This window comes from Brachyhypopomus gauderio, chromosome 1, assembly GCF_052324685.1.
Source record: "Brachyhypopomus gauderio isolate BG-103 chromosome 1, BGAUD_0.2, whole genome shotgun sequence".
In the NCBI taxonomy this organism is placed as follows: domain Eukaryota; kingdom Metazoa; phylum Chordata; class Actinopteri; order Gymnotiformes; family Hypopomidae; genus Brachyhypopomus; species Brachyhypopomus gauderio.
Window position 1 is genome coordinate 35376512 of NC_135211.1, and position 11672 is coordinate 35388183.

At 44.1% G+C, this 11672-nt stretch overlaps 1 protein-coding gene across 1 annotated transcript in view; it reads left to right on the top strand.

Moving 5' to 3' along the window:
- The window catches only part of znf219 (zinc finger protein 219), a 16884-nt gene extending 10186 nt beyond the window's left edge, over window positions 1-6698 (top strand). Inside the window, exons 3-5 of the mRNA XM_077012108.1 lie at window positions 1-1539; window positions 1623-1775; window positions 2200-6698. The exon at window positions 1-1539 is cut by the window's left edge and continues 499 nt beyond it. Of these exons, the coding sequence (XP_076868223.1) occupies window positions 1-1539; window positions 1623-1775; window positions 2200-3326 (2819 nt within the window). The 3' untranslated portion in view covers window positions 3327-6698. The remainder of the gene's footprint in view (window positions 1540-1622; window positions 1776-2199) is intronic.
- The last annotated feature ends 4974 nt before the right edge of the window (window positions 6699-11672 follow it).

Genomic DNA, 11672 nt, shown 5'->3' on the forward strand with positions numbered 1-11672 from the left:
TGTCCCTGCACGCACGGGCTCACAGCTCAGACAGGGACCGTCGGGCCTCGGCCCTCTACAGGATATCGCATGGCAAGTCCCAGCAGAGCGACGTGAGCGATAGCGTTATCCGGCACCAAGGCGACAGAGAGCTCTGCTCCAGTCCGTTATCCAGGTCATTGCATCAGAATCCGCGAGAAGAGACCGTCCCAGAAGAGCCTCTTCAAACTGCCAGCAGCCCTCAGTTCTTAGTGGACAGCACCAACCCCCTGACGCCACCTCTGACAGAAGAAGCACCGGTCTCCTCCACCTTCTCTCCAACCCTCACAGAAGACCCCGCCCCTAACACGGCAGCACCCGCCTTCCGCTGCCACGCGTGTAAGGGCAAGTTCCGCACGGCCTCCGAGCTAGCGCGTCACGTGCGGATCCTCCACAACCCGTACAAGTGCACCCTCTGCCCCTTCTCGGCCAATCAGGAGGAGCGTCTGGCCGCGCACCTGCAGGAGAGCCACCCACCCGAAGAGCCAGCGCCTCTTCCGGTCTTCCCGTGTCGCCCTGTGACAGCACCACCGCAAGCGCCTTTGTCGCAAGCGCCCGCTCCGCCAGCCTTTCGCTGCGATATGTGCGGTCAGCGCTTCACCCAGTCCTGGTTCCTGAAGGGCCATATGCGCAAGCACAAGGACTCTCTCGATCATAAGTGCCAGGTGTGTGGTCGCGGATTCAAGGAGCCCTGGTTCCTCAAGAACCACATGAAAGTGCACCTCAACAAGCTGGGCCTTAAGGCTGGTTTGGGAAATCTGGGGCCCTCGGGTCCTGAGCAGTCCAAAGGGCCTGCAGGAAGTCAGGCCCTAGGGGCCCTCTACTCCAACCTGCTGCTGGCGCAAAGCATAGCGACCAGGGGAGGAGGAGGAGGAGGCTCGGGGAATCGGGTGGAGCGGTCGGAGGTTGGCGCGAGCTCGAGCAAGTCCTCGGCGTGGGGCTACCTGGGTCTGCCGAACGACGGCGGTGGAGCCAGCTGCGTGGAGCGCCTCCAGGCCGTGGCCCAGGTGGCCGAGATGGGCAACGGAGGGGAGCGGGGCGGGGAGGCGCTGGACGCGGGCGAGCAGGCGGCCGTCTGGCAGCTAGTGGCTCGCAGCCTGGCGGCGGACCAGGCCGGCCAGCCGAGGCAGAGGTCCCCGGCCCAGTCGCGCCGCCCTCCCTCGCACGGCACCGTGGCCGGAGAGGCCGAGCAGGTGCGCGCGTACCTCGGTGGACTCGGCCTCAAGGAAGACCCGGAGGCGCCCGGGGCGCCCTGGGAATGTCCTGACTGCGGCAAGCTTTTCCAGAACCTTCAGCAGGCGGTGGCCCACGCTCGCGTTCATGTTCAGAGACCACAGAAGCATGCTAACGCACGCGGGAGTGTGGGGAAAGACGAGGAAGCCACACATAAGGCCACGAGACCTCGAGGAGGAGGAGGAGGAGGAGGAGCAAATGTAAATGACTGTAGGCAAGAGGCTAAACAGCACCAATCAGGATTGGGGACGGCCAGAAATTTGCATTCCGTCATAACACACCTTTCTGGTAAGGATCATATAATATAAGACAGGTTTAATAAGTGAGTTTGTTGTTAGACCCTTTGGACTTTGTCTCTTTCTCTTTCTCAGCCCCAGGGGAAAATGGTGTGAGGGGAACATCGTCTGCTCCTTCCCCAGCTCAGAGGGAGCGTGTGCGGGGTGCAGGAATGAAGGACTGCCCCTACTGCGGTAAAGCCTTCCGCTCCTCCCATCACCTTAAAGTGCACCTGCGTGTTCACACAGGTGAGGCTACAAGTCTTCAGCATGCACACAACGAGCACACAAGTCCGTGCAAGCGCAGTTTGACGTTACACACAAGGGAGCGATACAGGATTTGCAGTCCTGCTCATTTTTAATGTCTACAAAGAAATTCTGGCTGCAAATGACAAGATAACAAATGTCGTGATCTGAAAGAAATGCCTGTAAATCGGAGGTCAGACAGTGTTAAACAGTGCCACCTGCTGCTGCAATGCAATACTGCGTCTTAACGTTCCTTCACGTGCCACAACTTACAAGCTTGCCTTAGTGAGCCTTGTTAAATACTGTGTTGTTATGCTAGTAAATTAAGTGCTAGCAGTTACCATTGTATTTATACTATGGTTGAATGTCATGTCGTGGAAAATTCTGGAAAAGTTAATGAATATTTCTGATTTGTGACCTCTTTCAGGTGAGAGACCGTACAAATGTCCCCATTGCGACTATGCTGGCACCCAGTCTGGTTCTCTTAAATATCATCTGCAACGTCATCATCGTGAGAGGAATGCCGTAGCAACCACTCCTAGCTCCTCCTCTCCGAGCTTCACTACCTCACTTGCTGGCTCACTGCGAGAGGGTACCCCGAAACCGCGGCGGCCCCCATCCACAAACCAGGGATCACTAGGGAGGGGGGCATCGGAAACTCCCACATCCAGACACGCCCGGACTTTGGTCGCCGAACCCACAGAGCAGAAGGAGAGTCATCAGAAATCCAGAGCGTCTCGGAAAGAAAGGGATTTGGAGAGTCAGTACCGTTTCCTGAGTGGAATGATGGGAGAGATCTACCCGAGTGGTCTAGACGGGAGCTGGACGAGAGAGACGCCGCCTCCAAAAATGGCCAAATCGTCTAGACGGAAACCCCTTGTTACCAGTCGCATGGTGCCAGCTAATGGGTATCAGAGTGTCGTGACGCCCAGTGCTTCCCAGCAAGGTGGATTCGAGCCTCTGGACCTCTCGCGCCGTCCCGTGCCCGGTGTGGGTTCAGCTGAGCATGCTGGAGGAACAGCCGGCGGCTTCGGTGCTTCTCCGTTAGGCAGAACGAAAGGAGGAGACAACACTCTGAATCAGTGTGTGTTCTGTCCCTTCCGGACCTCTTCTGTGGAGCTGATGGCCATGCATCTACAGGTCAACCACACCAGCAAGTCCCGCCGCAAAAGGGGAGCCCCCGCGGCCGCCGACGACCCCTCCGCCAGGGGGATCCTGCCCGGCCTCAGCCGCGATCCCCTGGCACTCTGGAGGTTTCTCAGCGAAGGAGACGGGGTCATGGCTGTGGAGGACTGGATCAGATACAGGGCGAGGGCTGAAAACGGGGTCGCTGCGGAAGACGGGGACCTGGGATCTGGTGGGACACCAGCACTTCTGGGACGCATTCAGTCGTCGAAACAAGGGCTTAAACTGAGAGATGGAGAGCGGGGGAACATGGACAAGGAAGAAGACGAAGAGCTGGAGGATGACCTGGAAGCAGACAGCAGCCCTGGGAGTTACTCCCATCAACAAGGCACGAGGAAGAATCCGTCTGCATCTCCTGAAGGGATGTAGGATGATTTAGTCCAAGGGGAAAGGCGGCTGGTGAGGAACTGGGAGATTTTAAGCGCCCCAGAGGAATGCAGAGCTCAAGGGAAGGCCATATAGGCAAAATTAGAGAGAGAATATTAAATTCAGGCCAATTAAGTTTTCTCCAACACAAGGCTGCCATGTCCTAGTTTCAACACGAGAGTACATATGCTTTTAAAACCTTCCACTTGCTTGAAATTCTCCTTATTGGTTGCCCGTCAGTTTATGGACACGTTTCCCCCACACATGCAGATGTGCACACAGACATATATCCAGTATTGTATGCTAGTCTTAGCCTGTCCAGGAGTCCTGAGGCCTTTTCCACTGCTGCCCTTCTGTTTGTCTCTTTTATCAGTAGCTGTATTTCTACTCAAGTTCTGCGATACTGTGGGTCTTGCCCTTGTTACAAAATATCTGGAAATGTCAATCTATAAAGTAAGAAAAGCAAAAACACACTAAACTGTACAACACAAGATTTTTTGTTGTTGGTATTAATAGAAGTCTTTTTTTTAAGTGGAAAAGTAACTAGTCTACCATGAAGGCCAAATATACTGCGCTCCTTTAATTTGATTGAATTCAGCATTTCGACTACTTTAACCATTAACCAAAAGGGTGGTGACACCACTCGTTTACTAGACTGTGAAGCATATGCTATGATGACTGAATGGTACTGATGCTGACTACTTAACAATACGTGACAGAGAAAAGCTTATTTTCCCCACATATTCACAGTGTCAGCGAGGTCTGATAAGTCCTCAACAAATATTATATGAAACAGAATTCTTTTACTTCTATACTCTGTGTCTCAGTGCCTAGTGCTGTGTATGGATTTTTAGAAGAGTCATACAACACAGGAAAATATTTACACTAAATAAATTACAATATATGTTTAACAGCTCTAGGCTGTAAAGAGTTATGGAAGACTTGCGTGACCGTGTCTGTTGTGGAAGGAAGAGTGGAGTATTGGTAGAGCAGCAACCTGAAATCGACACATGAGAACAGCTGGCCAGCTGACAAAGGCCACATGGCAGTGTTTACATCAGAAATACCACTATGATTTTGTTTGTTTGTTTGTTTCTTTTCCTTTTCTTGAAACCGGATCGCCGTGGCAATCGGAGACTCCGAAGAAATAGAAAGGACTGAGTTCTAGTTTCTGAGTTTCAGAATGAGCCGTCACCACCGTCGAGTCCAACTCTAGAGGCCAAGGCTTGGTGAATCATTTGATCCTCTTTTTTTCTTCTTTCTCATCTGCAAATTGCCCGAGAGAGATGAGTTCCAAAAGCAGTTGTTGAGTCTTAGGACAAAAAGCTGAGTATGTCGCCTTTTAGATCAGTAGTTTTTTCTTAGCAACAGCAAAAAAAAAATATTATTAATAAAAAAACACTAACAACTTAGACATCCCAGTAGAAAATGTGTAGCTTTTATAGAAGAAAATAAGAAAAAAATGTTTTATGTTGTTTTTGTTTTTTATTTTTCAAGAAGTGTCTTAAAGGGTAAAACGTGATATGAATATAAGTAATAATAATTATAATGGTAGTAGTAGGACTGGTTTGGAATGTCTCAAAAAACACTGTGCCCAGTTTATTGTTTTCCCAAAGTAGCTTTTTGTTTACCTTTAAATCTAGACCAAACATTTTCTTTAAGAATTATTGTTAATATTGTGCCACTTTTATTTGAAGTAATGCTGCAGATTCAAATCTGCTATCTGCTCCTAATCATACTGATCAATCAGTACATTGTTGATGAAATCAACTAATCAATCAATGAACTAATCAGACACAATCAAAATGGCATTGATATTGCAGCACTTAAGCGCGAAAAAAAAAAACATAATGTATGTGATGACGTATTTATTAAGAATTGATGAAACCATGTCAAAGACATAGCCCTTCATCACTGTCAGTTTAACTGACCTGCATTGTAAGGATTTGATTATGTCATTTGCTTGAGTCACATTTTTATTTCTGCTTTATCCAGCATGTGTCACAAACTATTGAGTCCTTGATTCATACATGCCACCCATTTCACACATTCTAGTGCCGAAGTAAATGAAAAAACATTCCTATTTACAATCTGGACTTTACTAGCCCAAACTCAGATCATGTGGTGAGATGAGCTGTACCTTAGGCCCGCCTCTCATACCCCTGATTGATGGAGACGGGGACCAGTGATTGTGACTGCTGGCCTTACTTTATAAATGTGCATTTGTGTTCTTTTGTGTGTAGAGCACCTTATAAGTTTGGTAGGTCCTGTCGTGGTGGTCCTTAAAGATTACACTCCAAGCCACTGTGCCTTCTGTCCTGCGTACTTCCTCAAGTACTTTGTAATCTCACCAAAAGCACCTACAGTCACCCATGTATCCTCCTTTTACCACCTCTTCATGTCCGTGTTGATTCTTTTCCTCCTTGTTCCTTGTTATTTCCAAAGGGTTTTTGATATCTGCAAATCTCTTTCTCTCTCTCTCTCTCTCTCTCTACCTTTCTTCTCTCCATTTCCTCTCATCTCCTTTCTCTCTCTCTCTCTCTCTCTCTGCATGCAGCATTGTCAGACATCAAGTTTAGTTTCATTTTGACTGTTTTACTTCATTATTTATTCTTTACATTAACTTAAATTAGACTCCAGTTATATCTGACTTCCTCTCTTCCATGAACACTACTGGAAGGTGATGTACTATCTGGCATTGATGCCTTTTTTTTAGACGCTATTTTAATTTCTGCCATGTTCGTTTGCCAATGAGATGGGATCAAGCTCTTATTGTTGTTTTTGTTTGTTTGTTTTTGGTATTACAAAAAAAGATAATGAGAAAATGTCTGTTTGCTGTACAGAGCTAGAAATGTTGTGTTTCTAATGAGAACTTCAACCACAACACCAACCCTTCTTCTCTCCCACCAAGTAACACGCCCGTATAGATCACAGGAATGTTTGTTCATAAGAATCCGGGCATATGAACGTCAGAACATAGTCAGAACATCCTGACACTGATAAAGTGTTTACAGGAAATTGAACACTGGATAATTCAGTCATTAAATATACAGCTGTTGACCCAGTCTAAATACATGATAATAGGTTAAATGAGATATAGACCAGTAAAGACATGAACTGGATAGAATCTAAGAAAATCATCAAGAAATCATGTTCTAAACAGATTTGTGCCATTAATTTGACATTATTAAATGACAGGTGTAATTTTCTGCAGAATATCCAGTGGGGGAGAGTTGGAGAGGAGGTCTGGGTTTGAACTCTCAAGTAGTTTACTGCTATTGCAGTGAAGGGGGAAGTAATCTAACAGTAGTGACTAATATGAAAATGTTGACACAAAAATAGTAGAGAAGATTCAATAAAATATAGGAAAAAGAATTGTGTCAAATGTGTGTGAAGTGACTTTCAGCAGAACGTAATTTTGACTTTCTTTGACTGAATTCCATTGCTGCCAAAATGATAAAAAAAATTCAACTAAAATTTCCAATGAAACTTAAGTAATTGACTTTATGTGTGGATTCGACTTGATTGCGGAGACATTTTCTGAGCTGATAAACACTACTAGCAGACATTTGTAGGTACATGGGCCATTTTACAATGGCCTATACAGGAGAGTTCACAATGGAACTGTATAGAGTGGTTACCATGGATATCACTGCACTGAACAGGTTAAACGGTTAATTATAGCAAAGCCAAGGTAGAAACAAGGTAGAATTGTTCAGATTCTGCAAAATCAAAATGAAAATAATTGTTTTCCTTAACATGTTTATACATATGGAAAATCAAGAAACCTAAAACTTTGAAAGTGTAATAGATAACTACATTTATATTCAGTTTTAACATTTTCAGACTATGAATGTAAATTGTGCAATTGTCGTTACACAAATGATTGTGTAACATGTAGGCAACAACTGTAGATTACAGTCCACTATTGTTGTGGTATTCAACTATGGACCTAAAATCTAATATATATCCAGTCCTGGATTTTAGATTCCCTTATAGTTAATTCAGTGATTACTGTAACTGGCTGATCACTTTGTTGTCACACTTGACTCTTTAGTAAAGAAAATCTGTAGTACCAGGACGTTGAGGAACGTAGTTATAGCTGACTGCGATGTGCTTATGTTTCAAGACCAGTGCCCTCTAGTGGACATGTTTTCAGGCAATTGCCCAGCGAATACTCAAAACTTCCCTCAGAACCGTTTGATAAGACAAGCTTACTACATTTATAATAATATAAATAATAACCAGCACTGATTATTTAAGTGCAAGCCAGTAATAAAATAATTTTGGACGCATGATCTTATGATATGATGATATGCTCATGATATTCTACAAAATGTATCTGCACTCTTGTCACATGCACATATATACAGAAAATATGGTCACCCTACTTTTGGGTCGTTTACATGGCCGTTTCCTCTTCGATACTAGTATACGTTCAGCTATATCTTATATATTTATTTTTCTTCCCACAGAGTAACGGTTAGCTACTATTTCTCACAGGATCAGTGTGTCAATCAACCAGCCCCTAGAAAAAGACAGCTGTATCTCCTTTCCTGTCCAAGGTAAGTTTATACATTCTTTTAGTTGGTTTTTAATATCTCTCACATATTAGGGATTGGTGTCAGGATTCATTGGCATCATAGTTGAACACCGATGGACAATAGTTTCATACAATGCAATAAATGAAATCTCTTGGAACTGTTCCAAAGTAGAAAATGATTTTGTAAAATAAAAAAGTGTTATAGTTTCTTAAGACAGCTTTGTCACAAATGTTCTGTTCAGGACTAGTACAAGCTTTTACGCCCATTTCTAGTTTCGAGTTCCAGTACAGAGCACCATGCAGTAGCCTCTACGTTAGAAATGACCAGTCGTTAAGAGATAAGGCCAAATATGAATCAGACGTATAAAAGCTAACGGGTCGCCGGAGGGAACAAGAGCACACAATATTTCGCTACAAATAGAAACTAGGCCCTAATTAATATGCTTAACCAGACAACATGTTCACTAAATTAATAAACTCAGAGATACTGAAACGACATAAACGTACAGGGCCCTTTTAAAGCAGACAACTCCCACAATTCATGGCGCACCAACGTCCATCAGTTGATTCATCTGAGTAAATCCAGATCCAATTGAAGCTTTTTTCCCCAGTGTTGCTTAAGGCGTAAAAGCAACCTTGTCAAAACTCGTTCTGTACCCGTTCTCCTCAGACTACTGTCAAATAATCATTTTGGTAGAGAAAATACACAAAGGGACACTTGCTCTTATGCTGAATCTATCATTGTGTTATAATGGCTTTGACATTCCAGACTGCAGACACATGGACCATTATTGAAAAGTTCAGAGTGGCAAACGGTCTCTGCCTTCTGCTCCTCGGTTTTGCCAGTCCTTCCAGAGCTGTCATGGTCTGCAGCTTGTGCATTACGTAACTTCTGACCTGCCTGCCATGTTGCAACACTTTCCCATGAAAGGAATGCTGGGTTAACGTCATTGTACCAGGAGAACGTTTCAGATTGCACGCTCGTTCGCCTTGGAACTCAAGTCGCATTTTGTTCGCACTTATTGGAACTGAATTCAGTTAAATATGGCACCACCGGAATACAGACCACGCCCACGTCTAATTTTCACAATGTCAAAGCAAGGTGTTCAAAGCGATCCAAAGCTACCCACCTTGTAACTGGACAATGAGGATTAGTGTTCTTATTCTAAAGCATGAGTTTGCAGCGTTTTCCAATTACACCTTCAGCCATGTATGACCAGCTCACTGCGGGGCACCACCTTTCAACTGCAGCTTTCTTGTAAATCTGACCACACTGATGCTGCTTCCCCCACCGAGCGCCGGTGCCCTTCGCTGCCCATCACCACTTACTAGGAGATGGGTTTTTTTCATAATATTGAATTTCGGTACATTGCTATCGATTGTTGGAGTGCTCATTCTCCAGTAGATGGCGATCACTCTCACATGTCAGAATAGGCTATTACAGGCATATGGTTGAGTTCCATTGTTTCCAAGGATCCACTTCATTCATACATACTGCATATATATATATATATATATATATATATATATATATATATATATATATATATATATATATATATATATATATATATATTATATATATATATATATATATATATATATATATATATATATATATATATATATATATATATATATATATATATATATATATGCTATTCTGACTTCTGCTAATAAATTCTTTCTGCTGTGAACATCGGGTAGGAAACATTAGGACCTTTATTTGAAAGTTCTGTCGTATTTCCGTCGTTATTGGTCTGTTAGTAGACATGAGAGAAATGAACCGCAGCCTGCTGTATCCAGCTGTTGAATGCGCTGGTAATGTGGTAGTGTGTTCTAATAATTTCTAATAAGTTTAAGGAGAGATGTGTATTTGTAGTCCATGTGAGGTTAGCAGCTGCATATGTTTGTTCTCTCATCAATATTGTACTTCTGTAATTATGAAACATTTGTCTTTTTAGATCTTAAACCTAGCTGGCGATACAGTAAGATTGTGAATGAACACTGCTATATATGTGTGGTGACTACATAAATTGCCGTGGTAGGCGTCTTCCTCGGGTGAAATGAATGTCCATGGACGGCGTCATAGCTGAGTGAACACGAGGTCCAATGCGCTCCTCAGTAAGTTCGGCTCCTTGTGAGTGGGCGAGGGGGGAAAGCTGAGGGAGAATCTGACGCGCTGTTGCACACAGCCGCATTTTGCCTCCACTGCACCCGCATCGCTGAAGCCCCAATTGACTTGATCAGGGAGGTTGGCGTCTAACGTTTCTGTTCAAGCATCCTCTTTGGGCCAACAGTTATCGCATTTCTGTATCCGAGCCCACACGCTTCAAGAATAGCCCATCTGCAGTTGGCGAGAGCAAGAGTGGGATAGAGGGAAGAAAGTCGCTTCGCTGCAGAAGTCAAGAGCACGTTTGTACGATGAGCGACGTAAGTATAATTAATTAAAATAACACTCGTGCTGATATTTCATTAAGAGAACATTTCGAGAAACATAATCCAGACATTATTTGTGGGATAGGCAGTTTTGTGTGTATAAATGCAATTAATTGTATCGTGTTGATGTAAGTGACGGTAACATTCTGGTGAGGAGAATTTCAGCAAGTAGCGTAAAGCAACTGTATTCATTTTTAGTTTTGAAGAGATTAGTGTGCCGGTAATGTACTGGCGCATACTACTTGGTCTATTACTTTATCTGTTCGTACGTCTCCATCTCGCACCTCTAACGCCGCGTTGTTCAAGGTGCAGTAAAGAGTAGAATGTCTGTCAGATCTCCATCTTCTCGCAACTTGCGTTTCCACGCGGACATTCGTCTATCTGGTCGCACACACCGTTAGCTTATGCAGTCTGGATGAAACGCAACGGTTGGTACCGAACACAGCTGTTAAAGTGTCGTTTGATAACACCTCCAAGATTACGGTAGTGTAGATGTCTGAACACCTAAGCTACTACAGCTGTTTTATGCTGCTGGACCGAGTCTAATTTTGCATGTCTGCAAAACAGCTTTGAGTACGGTGAATCATCAAGCCATGAACTAACTTTTCGGCATCTTATTATGACAATATGTGACAGTAGTCTAGTTGACTGATTATTTAAGTTTAGATAAAATTAACTATAGCCCCTTAGGTTAGCCCCTCAGTCAGATTACGTGTAGTCGAATAAGGGCTGTTAATGTGCAAACTCGTGAATAGCCTACAGTTAGTTCGAGCAATCAGGAGTTCAACAGAAATAAACAGGCTTATATTCACATATACATTGGCGATATACATACATGCCATACATACATACGTGCCTACATATATATAGCCTATACATATATCGTACATACAGATGTATGTACACACATACGTCGCCTTCATATAAAAATAAATGACCGCTTTTCCCTGCTGTTTGTGTTCACGTTCGGCGAGAGGTTTCTGGCACAGCTGCGAGGATTCATTTTATTTTACCTCAGGTAGAAAGGACATTAAACCTTTTCCCGCAGTCTCTGATTTCTCCTTAGCAACAGCGCGGGTGCATTCTGTAGTATTAATACTCACGCTCACATCCACCACGAATGAGTTTCGTGTACCACTTTCAACCTACATTCAGTATTTGTGAAGTTGAATACCACAATGCAATCCCTGTCAAAAACCTGTAAGGCCCCATTTACTGAAGTTACTTTCGCATATCTATGAGAACATTGAGCCCATATGTAACGGGTGTCGCCAAGCTGCCATGTGCACACATGATGGTTCTGTCACATTTTTATCAGTTCTGGTAAATATATTCAAATCATTAATGGACATTCTACGAAAATTTAC